General features: G+C 43.4%; 1 protein-coding gene across 2 annotated transcripts in view; it reads right to left on the bottom strand.

Moving 5' to 3' along the window:
• The window catches only part of LOC126297713 (neurogenic locus Notch protein), a 349,521-nt gene extending 328,074 nt beyond the window's left edge, over positions 1-21,447 (bottom strand). For both annotated transcript variants that reach the window (XM_049988844.1, XM_049988845.1), the window contains exon 1: positions 21,188-21,447. In XM_049988844.1, the coding sequence (XP_049844801.1) occupies positions 21,188-21,263 (76 nt within the window). In that variant the 5' untranslated portion in view covers positions 21,264-21,447. The remainder of the gene's footprint in view (positions 1-21,187) is intronic.
• Positions 21,448-24,297: the final 2,850 nt, after the last annotated feature.

The raw sequence follows: 24,297 nt of genomic DNA, 5'->3' as shown, positions 1-24,297 counted from the left end.
TCCGCCTAAATACAGATAAAACGGTCAGAAACATAGTAGCGATCATACAGGAGTACACCTAAAATACACTTGCTTCCACTAACAGCGAGATAAAATATAGGTAAATAATATGAACAGGGAGAAAGTGCGAGTCTAAACTATCATGTATGTAACTGACGTGGAACTAATTGGATGCGAGCACAGCTTGACAAGTGAACCGTAAACACATTACTACAGAATCTCGAGGTCACACCCTTACTTCAGAAATTATTTCGCGAGTAAAATAATGCATTTATCGTTACGGATAAGTTCCAGACATGTGTACTAGTTCCTACGTTTCAAATTGCTTGCTTTACACAACTTTCTAACAACTACAGGGGATCTAATGTCATGGCTGGAAGTTCTAACGAGCAAGAATGGCTCTCAGGACTGAAAAAAGACCATCTTACAATGTTCACTAAGGCATGTTTCAGCACCGTCACTGCGGTGCCCAGTTAGTGCAGTGGACAGACTTTTGTGTTGAAATACTCGAGATACTAAGTTATATTCTTGGTCTAGATGTAATCTTACTTTCTAATTCTCATCTGCCCAATAACGCTATGGTGTACACTGTTTCTTAAACGTATTATCCAGCGACAGTTTAAAACGTTGGACATAATTGGTCATACGTGTCAGAAATGTTCATAAATCGCAATAATCAGTTTAAAATACATGATTCGTCACAAAGGTAAAGTCTGAGGTGCAAGCCCCTTGACAGGGCTACTGCCCTTTTCTCCGCCACGGCACCTGAGGGGGGAGGGTGACGTGCCTTTTACTCCGGGATACATCCCCGTTACTCATTTGATAGTAGAGTGAGTGGACCTGGGACCATTCAGTAGGGACAGGACGGAGCAGAACTCTGTGCTATTATCCGCGACTAAACCCGGGAACTCCAAGGCCGGAGTCTAAAGCGCCACCTGCTAGACCATCACGCCCATCAAACGACCTGCCATAGCACAGAAACATATCTACGTGGAGATTTTAAACGTACGTATTACATTCAGTAATAGCGGCCGGTTTTCACTCTAAGGGAAAAAGAAAGAAAGAAACCGACGCACCATGAAGGAGTTACCTGAATGAGACGCAAATCGGTAGACTTGATGTACATGTCCAGACAAACAAATATTACCATTTCAGAAAAATTGGACGACTTATTCGAGATGATTTGGTTTGTGAGGCGAGCAACTGCGTGGTCATCAGCGCCAGTACGAAGTCCCAATTTTTTCACAGTCCAACCTAGTCACTTTCACAAATGATGAGGACAACAAACAGCCAGTCCCCGGGCAGAGAGAATCCCCAACACGGCCGGGACGCCGTGATCCAGAGGCAGCAACGCTAGCCACTAGACCACAAGCTGCGAGAGAAAGAGCTTCCACGCGTTCACCGAGTCAATAAAAAGATCGTCCACTTACGGCCCTTACGAAGCATTTACTCGGCTTGACACTGACTGATAGAGTTGTCGGATGTCCTCCAGAGCGATACGTGTCAATTTCTGTCCAATTGGCGCGTCATATCGGAAAAATCCCCATACGATTTGAGAGCACTGCCCATAATGCTCCAAACGTTCTCAGACTGGGCGGGGGGGAGGAGATCCAGCAGCCTCGCTGGCGAAGCACGATGACATGCAGTGCCGTGTAAGCCCAGGGTGACTTACCATGCAGGGCGACAAAACGGCACAACATCATTTCCGGTTGTCGGCCAACAGCCCGGTTGGTAACCCACGGAGGTCATTTGGGCTCAGTCCGATGCGGGACTCATCGCTCGAGACAATTCTAATGCAGTCAATGAGAGTCAAGGCTGTGGCGTTTTTATATACGGAGGAATGGAGATCAACTTTGAGATTTGTAAAGCGAACTTCACGTAGCAGTAAATTCCCTTACAAAGTAAACGGTGTGAAGAGTTTAAGAACACGCAGAGTGCTTTTGGAGAAACGGAATGGTGATAAATCGTTCGCAAAAGGGATTACATAGCATATGATGTTCTCAACCACGATGCCCTGTGTGTGATTCACGACTTTTAGAAAGCGCGCTTTTGGTCTACATTACACTGCTGCTCGTGAAAGGCGTAACATTCCTATTACGCCGTGTCCTTAACGATAACAGACGAGATTTTTACTGGTATCCACCAATGTAGCCAACAACAATAATCATAGCCTAACAGCTAAAAGATAAAACTAATCGTTATATGATGATGATAAAAGGAGTAACAGTGTTTGGTAATTACCTACTAAGAGGATTGTATGACCTACTAGTGCTCTAATATCCTAAAGAAACCTAACGTAAATTTGGAGTCACGATGCATGGGATAAAACGAATGTGCTCCCGTTGTCATACGAAATCACGTACCACACCTTAAACCCAGCTGCAGGTCCTGTGTGTCAAGCGCACAGACTGGTTGTTTGGAGGCCCCCAATACGTGGTCTCCTAAGCAACACAGGACCATCACTGACACTGAGACAAAAAGAGCTTTCATCGGAAGACATAACGTATCTCCCACCCCGCCCTCCAATCAACTCGCTTGACTCCACTGAAGTTGCAAACGACGGTGTTTGGGGTCAGTGGAATGCACGGTATAGAGCATCTGGCTCGGGGCTGTCCTCGAAGTAACCGATTTGTGACAGTTCGTTGTGTCACTGTGGTGCCAACTGCAGCAGATGCGCCAGAGCCGTGCGCCGAACACGACGGTCTTCCCTCTCGGTAGTGCCACGTGGCTGTCCGGAGCCCGGTCTTCTTGCGACCATCGCTGCCAGTAATCACTTAAAGTGGCTCCATTCCTTCTAAGTGTTTCTGCAATATCACAGAAGGAACATCCAGCGTTTCGTAGTCCTATTACACGACCTCGCCCAAACTCACAAAGAGTTGTCACCTTCGAGGCATTCTTGACTCACCGCGTCCAGTCTCAAAGGTAAGAAACGCTCACCGCCGTTGCGGCGTGCATTTCAAACAAAACTTACGCATCCTAATAGTGACGTAGCTAGCTCTACTCTTATGCGCGTGGCGCGAAAATTGAACGGACGTAATCTTCCAGATGTAGGAACACTCCTACCAACCTTCGTGTCACACAATTCCTTCTCGGTTTTGCTATTTCTTTCCACCGCTGTACTTTTTGGCACCTGAACGCATCGTGACTTAACTGTTACGCAAATATTAGACGCGAGTCTTTGGCTAGAGATGTGTGGCTGGATGCACCTTTTAAACTGTGTCAAATCACGTATTGGAGGAGGTCAGAGTGGATAATTCCGAACACCACATTAAAAATTAAAAATAAATACATAAATTCACCGCGAATACGGTTTACAGTACCAGCACTGACATATGTTTCCTACGTCTTGGTTCAAATGGCTCTGAGCACTATGGGACTTAACAGCTGAAGTCATCAGTCCCCTAGAAATCAGAACTTCTTAAACCTAACTAACCTAAGGGCATCACACACATCCATGCCCGAGGCAGGATTCGAACCTGCGACCGTAGCGGTCGCGCGGTTCCACACAGAAGCGCCCACAACCGCTCGGCCACATCGGCCGGCTACTACGTTTTGTATCCATAAACAAAAACAGACGAATGTGACCCCATATATTTGCTGCATTCTGTAGGTCGTTCGTGAGCGTGCAGTGCACCCAGTAGCGAAGATGAACGAGTGCTCATAGCTCTTAAGGCACGGATTTTGAGAGACTACGTTTACCGGACATTTTGTCTCGTTCTCGTCCGCACCGTCACCTCTCAGAAATGTCGAGTACATTCTTTTAACCCTGTGCGAACAAGGTGTTGCCATTCAAACTGCCGTGTAGATATTTAACACGGTCACGATCCGAATTCCTCGTGGGCTCGTCGACTAGGAAGCGACTGGTGTCAGAAAAAGAGTAGCGACGGCTAGTGGCCGGTAAGGAGGGCAACAGCTGATGGAAGCGCGGGCCGGGTGGGAATACACTGCAAGTGGCTGCGGCCGCACCGGAAACCCGGCAGGGCAGCAGCAGCGCCGAGGTGTCCGCGAGCCAGCAGGCTGCGCTGTTGCCAGCCGGCCGCAGGGGCACGCCGAGCGCCGTTCCAGTCGCCGGCGCCGCCGCCGCAGCTGGCTCCGGCCATTCTAGCAGCTCACAGCTCCACACGGGTGGGGTACTCAAATATTTTGGGCGGTGCGTAAGTTTCATAAACACAACGCTTATATAACAGGGACTTTATAGTCATCAATAATATATTCTCCTTAGCTATTTACGAGTCTGCTAACCGACTCCGAGGCTGTAGAAATCGCGTGGCTCTGAGGCGAAAAACTCGTCGACCCGTGTGCGGAGGGAATTTTCATCCGGAAAGGAAGTTCCTCGAAGGTCGCTCGATAGAGAGCGGACGAGGTGAAAATCTGAGGGTGAACGAGGTGTGTGCGGAATGACATTCCGAGCCCACTCCCGTACGGCGTCTTTTGTCGGTCTAGCAGAATGCGGGCGGGCGTTATCGTGGAAAAGCATCGCATCGCGCAATCTTCCTGGCCGTTGTCCTTCGGTTGCCCCTACGAGATGTCTCACTTGGCAATAAATGTCAAGCAGTGAAGCTTACACCTCGGGGAAGCAGTTCGTAGCACGCCACACCGTCGCTGTTCCACCACACGCATAACATCTTTTGTGGATACGCGCAGAGTTTTATACGGGGTTTTGCCCTTTCGTTTGCGCTCGACACTTCCATTCTTCCGTATGTTAGCGTAAAGGCACCATTTATCGTCACCAGGAACGAAATAGGATAGGAGCGATCGGTGTCTGATTTTTGTGATTTTGGTTTAGAGCACTCGATCTTTGAATCTTCTTCGTTGCGTACAAATGTCGCACGATGGTGGAATGAGCACGGTTCGGCACATTTTCCAGTGCTCGAGTACAATTACGTGGATCATTGTGGGTTGATGCGTTTAACGTTCACCAAACCTCGAATGTCTTCCTGAACGTGAAGAGTCACGACAAAACAATCTTCCTTAAAACGAGAGAACCGTGCTCTGTTCAATGGCATTGCAAACAAATGCTTCTGGCTGTTTCCACTCTAATGAACTCAAACAGAAGAACATGTCGGTACTCCATTTTCTAGCTCCCACAGATCCACTCACTATCTCTAAACATAAAACGACAATGTTGAAGCCCAAATAGCAATAGTGAGCTACAAATAAAAAATCACAATCGATACATAAGCCCGTAGCAACCGCAAAACCAACACAAAAGAGCTACTAACTTATGCACCAACCTAACAATTATTAATAGTGATTGCGTATTGCCTCGCAGTCCTCGTTGAAACCGATTAACAATATAGCCGTACAAGATTTGAGAGCGACGAAATTACCTAGAAAATAAACCGGTATTCTTTTTTTCATTTTTCCGGTAACGTAAAGCATATACCATACATGAGCGCACACAATTCCAGAGTGTACAGTTATGTTCAATTTCGGATCAGGAGGAAAAACATATGCAGATTTCCTAATTCCTTCATCGCTACAATCCCGCAAAACGTTTATCAGTCCACCACCAGCAAAGTACGGTGAAACTTACGCCAGCCACTCCTGCTGGCGAATCATCAAAGGAACGTCGGCCGAAGAATTCGAGATAGAAGCCAACAGACAATCTGTCAACAAGTGGCCACGAAAGCCTAAGCAATTCTTAAACTTTTTAACATTTTTATTTCTGAAGTTATGGTCCGTCTGACACTGCGTCACGAAAGGTAAGCTATGGCTTACTTGAACAAGCCTTATGACAGAAAGAATCGCCGTTGTCTTTTCGAATCATCCCCTAACTAGTCTTAAGTGTCTGAAATGAACTACACGTTTAAACCACTGCGGCTAGGCGGGGAGATTGGTACAAGACTCCTCCGTTATTTCTGTTCGGCTATCCTGAACACTCGCTATCTCTCTCGTTCTAACTGTAGTACGACAAAATAATATTCCATCCGTGTCGTTCGTATCACTCGTATTTTCTCGGTTTCATGATGGCAACAGATAACATTCAGATGAGGAAATATGACACAGAATAGATCCAGTGGCCGCGATCGTGGGCATAGGCGACATTATCACAAAACGATAATTCACGAGATTTTTCATCGTTTGGTCTGAAGGATTACAATAACGGCAGCGAACAGTTGTATTACACACAAAGCACAAGTACCCTGACGTTTCCTCAAACCAAAAGTGTGCAATATATGTAACAAACTGTTTCGGGACCAGTATCTTTTACTAAATTTCCTCGGCGACAAATCAAGCACTCGACTGAATGAAATATTATGGACACACATTTGCAGGCTCTATTATAAGCGAATTTTACCACTCTGATTTGTATTAATCTGAATACTCAGCTAAATTATATTGTGCGAAAAGTAGTTGTGAAAGATCGAACTAGTAACAAATGATTGTCCAACCGTCCTGATTTAGGTTTACTGGTTTCTCCAAATGAGCAAGTGGTTCCTACCACAGACCGATTCGTTATCCCGTTTTTCTAAAAGCAAGTGAGGCATCATCTTTGTTGTAAGGTTCACACGAGAGGGAAGTGACCTCTGACAAATTGGCGAACCTCTACCTTATTCCATAAGGGCAATTCACAGGACTCTGAAATATACGGAAAAAAACCCTGCGAACCAACGTCGCGTACTATTCTTTTCTGCACTGAAAAGAGCCTTTCACCGCATAGTAAGCCCCACAAAAATGGCGATGTTTTATACTGCTTACGAAATGTGACAGTTATATTAAATAGTAACGTGGTGACAACAAAGAAAAGCTAAAAGGTAGCTTAGATCATTCGGACAGAAATACGGTTAATTTCACAACCAGTAAGCCGTAAGTGGCCGATTCAACAAGTTTAAGTAAGTGTTGAGGCATGTAGAATTCCTCAATTGCGAGGCTAGGTGGTTCAGTTGCATACGTCACAGGTAAAACAAACGAAATAACTGGGATTACACCCGATGCAGATCACACGATTACTATAGCGATTAAAATGACTATTCCTTGGCAATGCAGTTCCAGTCTCTTCCCCCCCCCCCCCTTTCCTTCATCCCTCTGGAACGCGTAACCAGTTAACCACGTAAATGGCAAACCACCTTCGACCGGGCCTTGTTGTTAATGGACGGAGCTAAATTTACAGGACATTCTCTATTTTTTATGAATATTAATTAATTAGCTGGTCATCATCATCATCTTATTGCGGGCAAAACTCTGTTAGTCACTGCCCAGACACGAAAATGGTTGGGCACGTGGGAACAAAAACAGACAAGGCATCACAAAAAATGTGGTACCTCTCTGCAGGAAATAGTGGGGCCATCTCTTCCATTCAAGGTCTACGAGCAAATCTTTTTCAGTGATACATGCTGATTCGGCTTTCTTCGAGGGTCTGGCAATGAAAGAATCTCCGAAATGTAGGCATCTGAGAGGGAATGCCAGAGGTACCGCAGAGATTGCGTCTGCGACAGGTAGCGCGTGTGTAGGGTACTGCAGTTGACTACGAATGAGGCGGAAATACTCGTGGCTGAAAACCACACCTGGGCCCGACACCAGTTGCTCCCACAATCGCCGAAGCTTGCCCGTCGTTCACGGTATCGCAAAATAAACGTACCACAATTCCACGAAGTCTGACTGCCAATAACATTAATGCCGTATGCGATAACGAAATTTCCAACAGCAACTCGATCAAAACGAACCTTCATTAATTGCGATAGCCAAATTTCTTTAATCCATATTCATTCCTACCTTTCCCCTCTAAAGCAGTTGAATCAGGTTTCGTTGAATTTCGGTGTTTAACAACCCAGAAATGTTTCCAAGACTTTGGGGAAAACTGCGTCCTTTGAGAATGCTTTATCCAACAATAACCGGTTAATATTCTTTCAAAAAACTTTCGCACAGATGAAGAGCGATCTATCAGTGTGCCCACCAAGGCGCCCATCCTGTGCCGAATCACAAAGCAAGTTTACTGTCGACCCTACTTGTTTCTATTCGCTTTTGATATGTGGTGCAACCCTCAGTACTGAGTGGTTCGCCAGTGTGCGAATGAGTTTCCAATAGCGTAAGAACAACGTTACCTACTACTATTTATTTTCTCCTTCGAACGTGTGGTCGAGCCCGACGATGTTTTGATGCCTTTGTACAATTGTCGATCAATGTCCACGTTTCGTCTCTTGTCAGTACTGTGAAACATCTAAAATTTATTGCGTAATGTAAAGAGTTGCGTTTCGTTGTTGTGTGAATGATGCCACATTCCCAGAAGAACACTGGAAAACGTCCAAGAAAATTTAATTATCACGACTGGGTCAGGTTCGTAAATGCACATTTTCGTTCGGTGTCGCGGTGTAAGAAAGTTTCCGGTCGAATTAGCGGAACAGCACATCGAGGACGTCCCTCTGGTGCTTGGAGGAGACAAGATGGTTGAAGCGGGCAGGCTCCAGCGTCGATGACGCTACACACACACACACTCTCTCCGGACAGAGTGCTGCCTCGGTACGGAAATACCGTCGAGTCACAAGGAAGAAAGCTTAGGATTTAACCTCGTGTCGACAACTAAGTGCAAGCTCTGATTGGAGGCAATCGACCGTAATCTCATGATAGGAAACAACCCGGCATTTGCCTCAGTCAATTTCGGAAAACCACGAGAAACCTTAACGCTGATTGCCGGATGGGAATTTTAACTACCCTCCGGACCGTATTACACGACGGGCAGCTGCCATAAACTCTCCGTTTGTCTCTCTTCAGCTTTTTCACACCTAAGCAACAAACACGAACCAACACCGTATTAAGTAAATGACAGGACTGTTCATAGACCGGCGCAACAGCTGGAGCATGGAGCAGGCAGAGGTGAGCAGTTGATACAGCCGGAGTTGTCCTCCCGTTACGCTGGCGCGGGCAAGCCGCGGAGCGTTGACATCGGGTGCAGGGAAGCGCGACGGTGTCGGCTCTGTCGCCTTCGCACCAGCCACAACACCGTAGCCGCCTCAGCTCTCACATCTAATCACCCAGCCTCAATATTCTGGACTCAGTCGTAGGCGGAGGAAACGATTAAGGCCAAACATCCTGTCGATACGGTGTCATAAGTCCGACATAATCAGACTCCGCCACCGAACTGCCCAGCAAAACTGACAGATTCTAGTATCCACTTAGTTATAACCCATCCTCGAACACCTTAAAGTTCTGTAGATGGGGAAAAAGCAAAGAAGATTAATGTTCATAATGTCCCATCGACGACGAGATAATTACAGGTGGAACAAGAATTCAGAGAGCAAAAGAATGGAAAAGCGAATCGGCCGTATCTCTCCGCTTCATTCGCTGAATTGTCAGCGTTCCTGAATACCATGCAACAGACCCGGCTTCGAGTCCCGGCCAGCTCGGATATTTTCTCCGATCAGTGACTGGGTGTTGTGTTGTTCTCATTATCACTTCATCATCATCATCATTATCATCATCGACGCCCAAGTCGTCCAATGTGGCCTTAACTGTAAGGTCTTGTAACTTTGCAGCCGAACTTCCCCAGGTGGGGACTCCTAGCCAAACGATCATTCCATTCCCTCTTTATCCCTTCTTACAAAGAAGCCACTCTGTAATTCACCTTAATCGATTTGTGGAAACTACAGAAACCCAAATCGAGATATCCGATCGAATAATAGAATCTTGCTTGTTGTGAATGTAAGTCCAGTGTTTTAACCACTGCGACACTTCCCTCAGTTCGCTATTTGGGCTATGTTGTGTCAGTAAGACGAAAAAGCATATAAAGAACTTTTCCCCATTTAGTACCAAGAAACCATTAACCATAAAACAGATCGTGGCCACGGTAGATGGCGGTGACAAATGATAGTGCGCCTGACCACGTGCCTCCTTTTACTTGTGTGTTGCAGGGTGTGCGATTGACGCAGCATACTGTAAGCAGCAAAATAGTTCCGCATTAACATCGAGAACGAGCCAAGATGGCGTTTGTGTACGACCAAGCAGGTCGAAACAGTCGAGAGGCAGCACAGCTATACCAAAACAAGTACCCTCACGACACTAACCGTAACACACAACATTTCAAGCCCTTCTTGGGCGTCTGTGTGATCGTCAGTCCTTTCAGGCAAACGAAAATGCACGGAGGCGGCGGACTGTGCATACACCAGATTTGGAGGAACGGGGTCTTCAGGTTCAAATGGTTCTGAGCGCTATGGGACTTAACATCTGATATCAGTCCCCTAGAGCTTAGAACTACTTAAACCTAAGGACATCACACACATCCATGCTCGAGGTCACGCGGTTCCAGACTGATGCTCCTAGAACCGCTCGGCCACACCGGCCGGCCGGTTCTTCAGGAGGCTGACATGAACCTCAGTACAAGCTCCAGGCCAGTGGCCCTCCAACATTGTGTAAACGAAAGTACGATTACGCGTATCCTGCAGGACCACTGCTACTATCCGTATCACCTGCAATTCTATGGTGGTCAAAATTTTGGAAATTGGAAAATTGTGGTAAGTTCCTATGGGACCAGACTGCAGAGGTCATCGGTCCCTAGGCTTACATACTACTTAATTTAACTTAAACTATCTTATGCTAAGAACAACACACACAGCCATGCCCGAGAGAAGACTCGAACCTCCGATGGCGGGAGACGCGCGAACCGTGGCAAGGCGCCCTATACCGCCCGGCTATGAAGGTCACTTGAACGTCTGTTGGGATATGGATGCTGTACTGTGTTCTGCGAAGATTCGTCGTCGTTGCGTGCACACCGTAAATTTCCAGACACATGTTCGTAGGACCTTTTTTGTTCTGTTTTTTGTTTACACGATTTCCAGTCAGGAATCCGTCCCTGGAGTTTGTCGGTTTTATTAATGTTCCTACGGGAATCAATAATTTGCGAGTAGGGGGTTGATGGACGAGGGACGCTGCTTACAGCACGCGATTAAGTTGGAAATTTAAATCGGTCAGGTACCGTGTCCGCATGGCCGAAGCTCCAACAATGACTAAGAGAATTACTGAGCTGCAACATGTACGACCGGTTAAGAACTTATCTTCACAAGCAGTAGAGCTAAATGGTTTCTCTATTGCGATGTGAATAACTCCGTGATGAGCCAAATTAGTCGACTAGGCCAATAAAGACACCTTAAGGTAAGGGAATAAGTGTGTACTGCGACGTTTAATTGCGCCACTGCAAGTCCGCCGTTGGAAATGAAGACCAATAAAACACACCAGTAACAGTAAGAGATCTAGTTCTTTTAACAGTCAAGTATGCAGACTTCGGGGCGTCTGTGTTGAGTCCCTTAAATGTCGTCGGGGGTTACTACTCGAAATGACAAACGCGGAGTCACCGAATTAATGACAAAACTTAAATTCACAGCACTCAACGGAGACACGCTTGGAGAAGCGACTTTGCCGCTAAATAATCGCTCTGTAGAAGGTGTTGATCAACTGACGCGTCTTGATAAATAAGGGGTGTCCCACGAGGAGATACGGCAGGAACGATCACTCTAAGCAGAGAAGTCAAGTACCTTACGAGTTGCGAGTGAAACAAGTCTGTTTTACTGCAAGCTCTTTGCTTTCCATATTTTCATAAATGGTAGTATGGACCAAACCGAGGCAAAAATTCCTGAAAATATGGGCTCTAAAGAGCGTACAGGCACCTTAAGAGCTAAGAGCAATTGTTCATCTTCACTGCTGTGGAACACATCTCTTCCACTGAACAAGTACTCACAGAGCTTAAGGTCTGCATTTTAGAGCCCATGTTGCCAGACTTTTTTGCTTCAAATGATCGTTCATCATATCCCTGAATACTGACCATTTCTCCTGGGAGACACTGTACAACCGCAAAAAACTTACAGGTTGGAAAAAATACATTTTCTTTCAATAACTAAAAAAGTAAATTCTTTGTCACGTTTCTTACGGGTTTTGTGCGATGCCTTTCGAGTCACAGTGGGTATTCGTCACAACCCGCAGTTTGTTCTGTAATCACTGTCTTGGATCTTGTACATTTTGACAGCACAATGTTTTACATTATACACCTGTTCACCCTGTACTGATACCAAAACAGCGGATAGAAACTAAACTTAGCTCGCTATCACTACAAATATTGACGACACACAATACTGTGCAAGGTCTTCTGCACAGCCGTTCCATGTATCTTTGATCTCATCATGGAAAACAGGAAGACAAAAACCAAAGATAACATCCAGTAAAGGATGGAAGATAAATGCTACTAAGAAGCAGAAAAACTTGTGTGAAGGTAGCACAAACTCGTACAAAAGCTGATCAGTGGTCAAATTTGTTGCACGATTCTCGGATGTGGACTCTGAACGCTCCCTCCTCAAAGAAACGCGAAGCATTTGAAATGTACCCATACAGGAGAATCACTGAAACTTGTGGAAAAAAGCCAGCAAAAATTGTTCAAACATATTGAGACCTAATAAGCAATTCTGAAGCCAGAAAACAGCATACCTGTGTGATGTGCTAAGGACAAGTACACTTGGTCTCCAGAAGACGAACGAGTAATTGGTAGGCCATGCATGCTAACGCTTCAAAAATAAAGGGGGAGGGGGGAGCTAATACCCGGAACATTAACCGGCCCATTAGGGTGGCGGAAGATAACATCTGCAGGGTGTTAGAAACTAGGAGACGTAAAGAACGAGAAATGAATACGTAGGTAGGTTGCACATTGCTTACAGCATAGGATTCGGATTCGAAAGGACAAGGGTTCAAAATCCCGACCAGTCATCCACATTTAGGTTTCAGGAATGAGTTATGCAGGTGCATAGGGATAGCTGTACAGTGATAACTAAACACCAATAAAAACGTATAACAAAACAGAGGAAATAAATGACGAGTGCTAGCGAGCGGTTACAAAGGATATAGGAGTTCGGTGAATTTACACCTATATAGTTTACAGCAGAGGGCGCGTTAGCAGGCAGCAGACGGCGAAACTTGCAGACAGGCGTGCCCACTCCGTGATTTGTGGACGAGCGGCTCTCAGAGCCTGTAAGGACTCCAGCACGCAATCAAACACTTCACTCCGGGTGACGCCAGCCGGCAGATCCCACTAACATCACGGGCTCTTCGAGGTCTAGCTCCGAGCACGTGCGTCCGCGTGTTACTCGCATCGCGTCGCAACATAACGAAATAGAAACCGCGTTCATCATTAAACTCCAATCATCTGTCACGTCGCTTTTATATGTGAAAATGTCCTAGTTGCGACCGTGATAATATGACACAATACGGCGTGAACATATTACACATTATACAAACAGATTTTCGTTCCTTTCCTGCAGACTTAGTTACGTTTCCAGCTGTAGTGAAATTCCAGCCATATCGATCGACACTGCAGCAATTTACCGCCCAGAACACCACATCACACCGCGGGCGACAACATAGCACGATAAATAATTCTGGTACCCGAACAGAATACGTACCGCTTCGTTTGAAATAGCATCACGCTGTTCGATTTGTAACTACAGATAACTCACATTACGATTATTGTGTTTTTAGGTTTTCCCGAAGGTATTCGTCTAGAGTGTAGCTTGTATGAAAATGAAACATGGGCAATGAACACATCAGACAAGACAAGAACAGAAGATTTTGAAATGTTGTGCTACATAAATATGTTGAAGACTGGGTAGGTATAGCGAACAACAAATGAGGTGGTACTGAGACTGAGGAAAAAGAAATTTACGCTAGAACTCGAATAAAAGAAGGGATCGGTTTGTACGACGCATCCTTAGGTATCTAAGCATTGTCAATTTGGTAATGGAAGTAAGTGTGGAGTAATAAAAATTATAGAGTCAGAACAGGGCCCGAATACGGTAAGCAGAATGACACGGATGTACGTTGTAAGAGTTATGCAAAGATGTAGAGGCTTGCACAGGATAAACTAGCACGGAGAGCTGCATGAACCCAGTCTTCAGAATAAAGGCCATGACAACAACATGCTCCCTGTTAGGCTTACAGCAACCACATTACTGGGAAACGACGTACTGTATATACAGTTTTGGGATATCGCTTTGCAGAGCGTGTCACGCAAATTTCCCCTGGTGTTTCAGCAGATAATTCCAATTTCGTTTTTGCTTTGTGTATGTGTAGTCGGCCTAAACGACTACTGCTCATCACGTCTTTCATGCGACGCCCAGTGTCGACGGAAGGCGTTCCGCTTGTTTCCCGTGACAAAATTTTACGTGCCCGTTCGGTAGTGTATCCCCATATTAGTCTAGTGTGATATTTGTTTTATCGATGTGTACGAAAAGGGTATTCCTGGTAACGCAGTCCCATATCGCAAATGTCATAAGACTGTTACGGCAATTCAAGTGCGAGTCAACGGGTGGACGATTGCTGTCGGACGAGGATGTGCAGTAGGCAGTTACAGACTTCGTGCGGCAGGACACGGTACTGTGCCAAACGGGTACCTTCAACCTTGTGCGTCGGTGGGATTATTGCCTCAATGCTCACTGGGATTTCGCCAGTTTGGCATACCGATTGTGGACTGTAAGGCCTTCGAAGGGAAAATTTTTGATCGTAACATATTATATCGATTCCTGTATCGAAGCGATGTTTAATCCCGGCTGACTTCTGATGAGATCGTATGTGGGATAGGTTGGTTTGTTCCTGCAAAGTTTTAACTGGCACAAAAGTCGACGCAACGAATAATCGGCCACGGCTTAATGATTTCGCCCCAAAAAGGCAAATTACCAGTGTTAGCTGTCGTCGGTGTGGAGCTTATGAGCTAGAGTAGCTGAACACACGAAGTTTTCATTTCACTATTATTAGTGTCCAAAAAATCGCAGACCGAACTAAATGAACAGTCGTATTTCTGTGCAACATTTTCCTACCGAAGTGCAGCAAACGGAACCACCTTCTGAAGTATCGACATCAAACTCGAAAATTATGCAATGCTTCCGTTACCAGGCATCTCTTTGAGATCTTCTCGCACCAATAGTTTACCTACTTTACCGAGACGTTAGATCGTTCCTCTAAAGCTTTCGTAGGGGCATCCCAGCCGCAAACGCTCGCTCTTCACGTGGCCATCTTACCAGTAGTGCGTGGTTACTCTATAAAGTTGTGGAGTCGGCGTTTGCAAAATGCTGGCAGTAACTGGAAAGTGGAAAGCTGGCCGCCAGGCTCGTTACATATAACGTGCGAAGGCGTTGCGACCACGTTCCCAGACGCCTGAGAAACGCCAACGAGGACTCTTCTCAAGCGACCACAGACACACTGTCTCTCTCAGGACTGTACCCAGCGTCCAGTGTCCAACTATTTTCTTTATAGGATCACACAGATACCAACTTTCCGAACTTGTCGTTCCATCGGCAGCGAGATCGACAGAGGTGGAAGGAAGATTCACCTCGGTATTCAGTTATAAGCGACCAGCTCTACGAAATTTGAATAATAATGAGTAACAGTGAAAAAATTAAATTGTGAAAGCTGCACATGAATTACAGAGTGGCGCCACCAAGTCCTGGGAAAGGCCCAGAATAATAGTGTGTAGTGTGCATAAATTCAGGGTCCTCTAAAATCGCTATTAGTTTTCGTTAGTGGAAGCGCACAATCTAAAAAAAAAAAAAAAAAAAAAATATATATATATATATATAATCACGACGATAATTAGCGTGAAGTAATAATCGCACTATAACGTGTTCTGTGCTGGAGGGGGAGGGGGTAGCTGAGGTGGAACTTTTGTAACGGCTCAAAATTCATCTGCAGGCGATCTACTTTACGACGCAGGAAAGAAGAGAAAAGAACTGCTGTCAACATCCCTGACATTAGTGGCGGAGTACCACGCTGGACGAAACAGCAGTACAGACACAACTGATCGTAGCGTAAATTACGAACTGTCCGCGAGACGACTGTTTTAAATCAGAATTTGCACCCCATTCCTACCAAATGTGACTGCAGTGTCAACAAACTGATTGATTCGTATCCGAGACAACCGAGATACGAATTCCAGTTGGGTAAAAGTGCTTTCTTACAGCACAAATTTCCAAGTGAAGTGCTTTCGTCATCTTGATTCGGACTGGTACAACTGAGCGAGGATCAAGATGTAAATTCCCTTCCTACCACCCTGATTTAGGATTTCTGTGCTTTCCCCTACATCGATTATAATGAATGCTGGGATGGTTCGTTTAAGTCACCGCACATATGCAATGTCCTCGCCCTCAACAGGACGTTAAATCCTAATCTTTACCAATCCCAGATGAACACTGTCTCTAATGACCCCAAAGTTTACCAAACGTTAATTACAAGTGACACATGCTGTTTGTCAAAAGATATATATATATTTAAACACAGTTACCTAGTTGGACACAGTTTTACACACTGGTCGCTCATGGTTGATTTGGATTAACACAGACAAAATAAATTACATCCGTGTTAAACTATAGTTTCACTAAGAACTTCCTGTCTATGTGAAGGGAACTATACTACAAAACACTGTTGAAGGGAAGGGGTTAATAGTTCTAAATGGCCATTTATCAATAACCGTTTAAGTCACCACTAAAAGTTCTGTTTATTATCAGTTTGCCACACCAAAAATGATAAAAATATGAATTTTATAATTACAACTCAAAGTTTGTGAACCTCAGATTATTTCAGCCTCAAATTGCTTCACTAAGCACGTTACCCATTGATGTGATATTTGGCTACCTGTCTCCTACATCATTATCGAGCTATTTTAAGCTAACTTGCGACCCAAAATTTCATATCAATGATCATCATTCAAAATGTAGCAGCACCTAACCCATATGTTGTTAACCCTGTCATACATGTCTCATACGGTCTTCAAAAACATGTGCTAACAATGTGTAGTACTGTGCAAATAGTCCCCAAGGTCAAATATCTTGAACAAATCGTGCCCTACATTATGACTGGCTACATTTTCGAGCAATAAGGTGGAGAAAAACGGCGTATTTCGTCGTCGACATTGAAACAACTCTGAGTGCGAAACTATTCAGATAATTATGATACAGCACTGATCTGTGTCTTTTTAGCTATGTTACTGAGGCAATGAATCAAATCTGAAACCCCAGAACAGAATGAGATGTTCACGCTGCAGCAGAACAGAATGAGATGTTCACGTTGCAGCGGAGTGTGCGCCGATATGAAACTTCCTGGCAGATTAAAACTGTGTGCCGGACCGAGACTCGAACTCGGGACGAGGTAATGGCGGAAGTAAAGCTGTGAGGACGAGGTGTGAGTCGTGCTTGGGTAGCGCAGATGGTAGAGCACTTGCCCACGAAAGGGAAAGGTCCCGAGTTCGAATCTCGGTCCGGCACACAGTTTTAATCTGCCCGGAAGTTTCACCCCAGAACAGTTATGTAATGAACAAATCGAAAATATCTTTTGTTGGGTGAGTAGAAATTGGCAGAGAGATGCTGCTATGAATCCATTTAGTCTTATTATTATTATTATTAAGCAATACATGCCTTTGTGAAGAAATCTGAGCATTTTTTATTCAAATTTGAGCTGCAGTATCATTTCACAGCATTCGTCCATGGATAGCCTTAAACGTTGATAACACGGCAGCTGTGGCAGAATGGGGTATTTTGAGTGATGCAGGAGAAGATTCAGTGTTGGCAGACAACTTATTTTCTCCTTCAACAGTATCTAAGACGCCTGAGGGATGTTTCCTTAAAATCTTGACATTCGAAAAAGCTCCCATACTCAGGAGATGGTGTGAGACGCAGCAATAGTCGTTAAACGAAAACTGTGAAAGGAATGGTACACGGTGTTGATGAAGGGGCATCCCTACTTAGCATTCACCTCAGGCTAATGAAGAAACTAAAAACTTAAGGCCGCGTGTCAGGCCAGGGACTTGAATCACGGCCAATATACAGGATACCAGTGCCTTAATTACTGCACTGCCTTACGGTGAAGAAAAGAAGTCTCCTTGTGATCCTGATGCCGGAAATGAAACACAAAATTCTATATCGGTCAGTAGATATCAACATGGATGTAGTTGGTAGAATGGAAACCAATCTAAATGCGTGGGATGCTTTTGGGTTTTTTTGCCTTCAAGAAAGTACTTACATATATCGTTTATATTCTCTACGGCCACTATCGATTTCATCATCTCGATTTTTCCTCCCTCTCGTGGAAAGGGTTTCTCTCTAACACTACATGACTGCAGTGATTACGCTATACAAACTCAATTTCTGAACTATAATTACACATGCAACCTGGCCGTTCCCCTATTTCTTTGGACTACCCTTCCAATAAACGAAATGGCCTCTGTAAATACTTTTAGAGATTAATGACATGGACATCTGACATCTCTCCTACAAGCTCGATTTTCGTTTCTCCAGAGAACTGTAGCAGAATATAAGAATTGCTCCATCGGCAGGATTTCGTTCCCATCTTTTTACAACTGAGCTTGCGCTCAGTGTCTTATAACATTACAGTTGACATATTAAAACTCTAACATTCCCGCCAAAGGTATTATGAAGTCGGTGCCCCTCCGGAGGCAATAAATACATCACAAAAAAATCGCAAATAAAATTTGTTGTTAATGTACATTTGATTCGTGTAAAGTGTAAAACGTTTGTTAATGTTGATGGTCTAGACTGAGACTCTAAGACGAAAACTTCTGAAACAAAATGCACTTATGAAGACTCCACGATGTGACACATCGAAGAAGATAATGTCCAATAAGTCAGCGAAAGCACAGATAATTTCCAATGATGAAGCTTCGACATCTTACATAATGAAAACACTCGAGATGGCAAATTTAAATCAAAAGACAAGTACTCAGCTACATATCAATCCAATGCAAGAAGAAATAAATAAAATCTAAATCAACTGTGACCGGCCATTTAGGTTGAATAATTGATTTGTACTCAAGAACATGGTCGATAACCAATGTTTCTCAAGAAAAAGCAAAATAAGCCAGAAACTGCGGCAAAATTAGTTACTAAATTTACTTCGTAAATCCAATGACGAACGTCCATATTAAGCAAGTTCCCTGCTACCTTAACAATTAAAATGGTTACGTATCGGATAATCCTGAATTGGTAAGCCTTGAGGTTTGTCGCAAATTAATCTCAAAATTATAGATTTTATGAATCCAATGGACAGCTCGGCAACACTTCTCAAGTATCAACATTACTACATAAATCATTATAAGGAGAAAACACGGTTTAAATTCCCGCCCACCCTTTTCCACTTTCCATGTCTTCTGTAAATCTCTGCAGGGTGGGGTATCACTCGGATGTTTGATCCAATAACGGTAAATAACCCCAAGCCTCAGTTTAATTTGTGCCGTATCTCTACCGGTCCTTGAGTTAGCAGGACGATACAACTTAAGAATGTACGAAAATAAAATAAGAGGCTCATTTAGTGACGCTACTTCACTTCTTCACTTCCTGTTCCCTAGCAGACACTGACATCAAACACCATTTAAATAAATTTGTGTAGAGCGTCAAACTAAAACTCAAGAAAACAACTGCTCTATCCAGGAGCATCTCATTTACCATACACTCTTATGTTTATCTGACAAATAATATGCAAATCTGATGTAACAATTTTCTTTCGGGCAATTAGCTTTGCGTCATTCAGATTGTCAGCAAACAGAGACATCCTAAAACGAAGACTGGCACATAACTGGGAGATTTTGCCCAGCTGGACACCAACGGATGGTTCTGATAATTGGCCCTTATTTAAATCCATGCCGACATTGCAGCGTCAAACAAACAAAACAATCGGAGAATTCACAACTTAACAACATTTAGAGCCCAAAATTAAATGTTTGGGTGAATGTCCTTAAATCTGTCATTCCGAACCAGGATATTCAAAAGGCATAACGGCGCACAACGGTTTACAGGATAACATTCCACCATCGGATGTTGACAGTCATCAGGCAGTTACAGTCTGCACCCAGTACAACAAATACAATGAGACATCAAAACTGATGAGGATAAATGCCCAAAATACGTAAATAGACATTAACGGAATAATATTTCTGCGTATGGCTCCATAACAAAGTACTGCGGCCCGATCAAGAGCGCTTGTGTTGCCGCCATCTTGCACACATTTTGAGGCTGATGTCGCGATAGATATGGGTAGCTTACAGAAGAAACGTCTTTGCTGCAAGGCTCTCAGATGTAACACATCTCATAACAACACAAAATACATTATATTTCACAAAAATAAGGAACATGAGGCAGCTACAGACCCGAGGATATGTAACATCCTAGCTATAACTCAGTAACGTGTTTTAGTATGAATTAGACGCTTTAATATCACAAGAAAGCCTGTTGAAATTTATAACCACGATATTATGTCAACAATAATTCATCTATACAAGTAGACGAAGCAGTAAAAAATATTAATTTTTTTGTCGAATTATTTTGAAAGTACAGTGTTTTATTTGAAAATCAAGAAAAATACAAGTTAATCTGTTTAACAGAAACCAACAACGTTCATGCACAGAGAAGGAACACGTGCAGGATCCGTAAATCCAATCCCAAACTTATCAGTCTCCTCTCAGAGCAACAAGTTGTAAACGACAACCTGTTGATCACTCAGACACACCGCGTCAACGTTGTCGCTCACCGTTGATACTCAATGACCATAATCTACTACTGTACACCGGATTGACATTCTATACGACAAATCTAACTCCTTATATTCAGAAGAATAGAAGTCTAAATGTTTGACAGAAACATTTTGCACAATTCCTTGAATTACGTATACTTTCTATTTCAGTATGCTACTGTATGCACAGGCATACAATGAAAATCATAAAGAAGGAATAACACTCCTACCAACAGTAAGTATCAAGTAATAACAAGCCTACAAATGTCATTGTTATTTCGGCAAGACGCCTGGATTTGTTGCCTGTTTGGCAATTTCTCTACCACTTTACACTACAATTTGCCAATTATATATTCCTCCTACGGAGAGAATAGATAATTGATTAACATTGATTAGAAACAACATAAAAATATAAGCGAGTAAAATCCATGCGTTTCTATATTGACCGATACAAACACTGTGATGTTGTTTAACACACCAACTTTGACGTGCAGTGTTATAACATAGTAGATTTTGTTACAACATAGCCACAGTCCAGGTCAAGTATTAGAATTATCTAAAATTGCCAAACCACTACTAAAATAAATTCTCCTATGTTTTTTAAAAGTAGTAATGTCACACAGTAACACCTCTCAAGTATTGTAATTTTTTATCGGTCATTAAGTATAAAATATCCATAAAAATCAATAAGAAGTGTGTTGTTTACCATTTACGGATGAAATCTGCAATCCAGCGAAGAACAGAAGCGTCCAATAAAAACAATAATCCGTCTTCCGCAACATGTTGAAGCCGCGGTTACTGCGGAATATCCTCAGAGATCACTCATCAGCCAACACACAACACACTTCTGTCAAAACTGCACAAAATCCTTCACACACATTATACATGTGTTTCTACCGATGCCTAAACAACTCGGGGTACGCTCCCCACACACAACTTCTCACCGCCGCAGCGCGCTCCACTGTGAGAGCTATTGTTCGTACTAGCCTCCAAGAAAGTAGTTCCAACGTTGCCGCTGTCGGTATCCCTCCGCGCGCCGAACTGTGGGAAAATTTGCTCTTGTGTGAATCCAAGTATTTTACCTTTAGTCTCTTATCAAAAGAGTGTATCTCGTAACTTTAAGTTTGTTAAATGATACACGCGTAATATTTTAGGCGTACCAATGGTACTGACGTTTTGAAGATGAAATATATACGCGCCTATTTCTTTGAGTGGACGCTGTGGAATGCATCGCTGGTAACAAGTCTCTAGCCAATGGGAGAAGTTCATTCACATTCTCACTGTTGCTAAAAAGACATTCTGTTGTGTTTGTTGCATATTATCCGGACACTACTCAGTTATACGCGTCATGTTATGAAATTGGGATAGAATATGTAAAATGAAAGGCTTCGAAAGCAACAGTGAACAAATTTTATCCATGTGGTTTTCGATTTCTTCTATCGAATATTAGTTCCTTAACGATCAATTCGGGTCATATCAACCTTACCACTAATTTCAATACCATGAGATAAGTTTTATATAAATAACAATGTCGACAGAAGAAGCAGGTAATATATGACGTTAAATATCGCCTTCATCTGCTCATAGAGAGAACTGGATGCAACAAGATATTCCAAGAACATGGTCGCAGAGGAAGCGAAGAAGACACGAAGTTGTTTAGGGAATGACAAAATCAGTGATGGTGAAAAAAGTAAAGCTGATGAAACGTCATTTCCCAATACTGAAACTGAAAATAATCAGTTTAATTACGATGTTAAATTACCGACTCAGAAGTCATTTTTTTAATGACGTCATCCTGATTTCAAATTTTAGTGTTTAAAAATAAAACACTGACAGCTCAACGAAAGATGACGCAATTTAATATATTTGTCGGAGCTGTGGACCAATATTACAAGAAAGTAATAGTAGTCATTTTCATCCATCTAATTAAATACCGATGGTTTAATAGCAAGAAGCCGAATCAGTATTACTTTCAAATTTTTAAAGTATAAAGTACGCAACTGGGTTATAGAACAGCACGACACCACCCCCCCCCCCCCCCCCCTCCCTCTGCCGGTGGTACTAATGAGATAACCCACGTCAGGTTGCGTATTTAACCAGCATGAATCGCCACAGTATGTTAATGTGACACACACGCTTTTAATATGTAATATATTGTCTTCAGAGTTATAAAATCATTTACAGTCTCCAGCTTATACGACTAACATTACCTTATAACAGCGAACAATTTTCCCGCACTTGTAGGCCTGTATAAGCTTAAAAACAGAACCTAAGGATTTAAGTGCTATAACAGTGAAACCGCTCCACTTTATCTGTATATGAAGAACACAATTTTGAAGGGAGGAAAGAAAAAGGGAGTTAATTGTTACGGCGTAAAGTCAAGCGCCGGCACGGTAGTCGGAAACGATAGAGCACAGATAGCTGTGATAAGAGGTTAGCCAATGGCACACTGACCGCCTCTCCAGGACGACAACGCGGCATCAGCGGCCCTTAGGTGAAGAGGACTTAAGAATAGCTTCAATACTAGTCATTTCGCTTGTGCTATGTAGCATTATCTATACTGAAGAAATTTGCTTATTTTGTATGCGACACTTCTGTGTAATAGTCAAAGGTAAGTATTGTAGTTTTTCCTTTTATAATAAAAGTCATTAAGCCGCCCGGAGTGGCCGTGCGGTTCTAGGCGCTACAGTTTGGAACCGGGCGACCGCTACGGTCGCAGGTTCGAATCTTGCCTCGGGCATGGATGTGTGTGATATCCTTAGGTTAGTTAGGTTTAAGTAGTTCTAAGTTCTAGGGGACTGATGACCTCAGAAGTTAAGTCGCATAGTGCTCAGAGCCATTTTGAGCCAAAACTCCAAAACTCATTAATACGATGTGTTTGAATGTTGTCTAGGAGTCCGAGAAAGCAGGTTTAGTCGACGGCTTGTTATGGATAGCCGAGAAAAAGCTAAGTATTCAGGAGAACCTATGTAGCGAATAGAAAATAGGTTTGATCCAACATTTTCTGATGAAACGAAAGTTCTTAGCAGCTCTCATACATTCTCTGTTTGGTTAATTGCTGAGTTTAGTTTTGCTGAGGTGTTTTGCATCGAGGCGCTCTATAAATTCCGCATTTTTCTACAGACACAAACCACTCAGGATAAGAGCAACAAATTGTGCAATCATTTTCTTTGATTTCTTATTCATTAAATTAATTAAACAGACTAATAGACCTATGCCTTGTGCAATTTATATCTGTCGACTATGTTTCATGAACATATAACGCAAAGTGTTAGCTTGATTGTAAGATATCTTCCACAAGTGTCTCAGCTTTAACTTTTGGTGTTGGATAATAACCATTTAGCCTAGATGTATATGTTTCTTATTTATAAAACATAGGGTAAGTCAGCAAGGGCGTACCTAGGATTTGAACTTGGGGGGGGGGGGGGGGGGGGGGAGAGGTCATGCTAGTCTCAGGAAACAAGGACTCGAGACAACATACAGCACTTCTTATTAAATAAAACAGTAAACCAGTGAAAAACAGCTTTTAATAAACATGTTAAATACAAGAATGCACTTGTACAATCCGAGAAAACATGAAGCATTTATTATTAAATAAAAGAGTAAACTAGTGAAAAACTGCGAATATCTTCTAGGGGGGTGGGCAGCTGCCCCCCCCCCCCCCCCCTCCTCCTGCTCCTCGCTGGGTACGCCCATGTAAGTCAGGGTGATATGGTGAATCGGGTGAAATGGTGAATTGCTTTAATTCTTTACTGGTTAAACATATGTCTCTGTATGTCTGCATGTCAACAGTCTCTGATCATCTGTGCAGTGTGC

The sequence above is a fragment of the Schistocerca gregaria genome, chromosome X, assembly GCF_023897955.1.
Source record: "Schistocerca gregaria isolate iqSchGreg1 chromosome X, iqSchGreg1.2, whole genome shotgun sequence".
Classification (NCBI taxonomy): domain Eukaryota; kingdom Metazoa; phylum Arthropoda; class Insecta; order Orthoptera; family Acrididae; genus Schistocerca; species Schistocerca gregaria.
The sequence above is the reverse complement of the archived record's forward strand: the minus strand, read 5'-3'. Positions and strand labels throughout refer to the sequence as shown.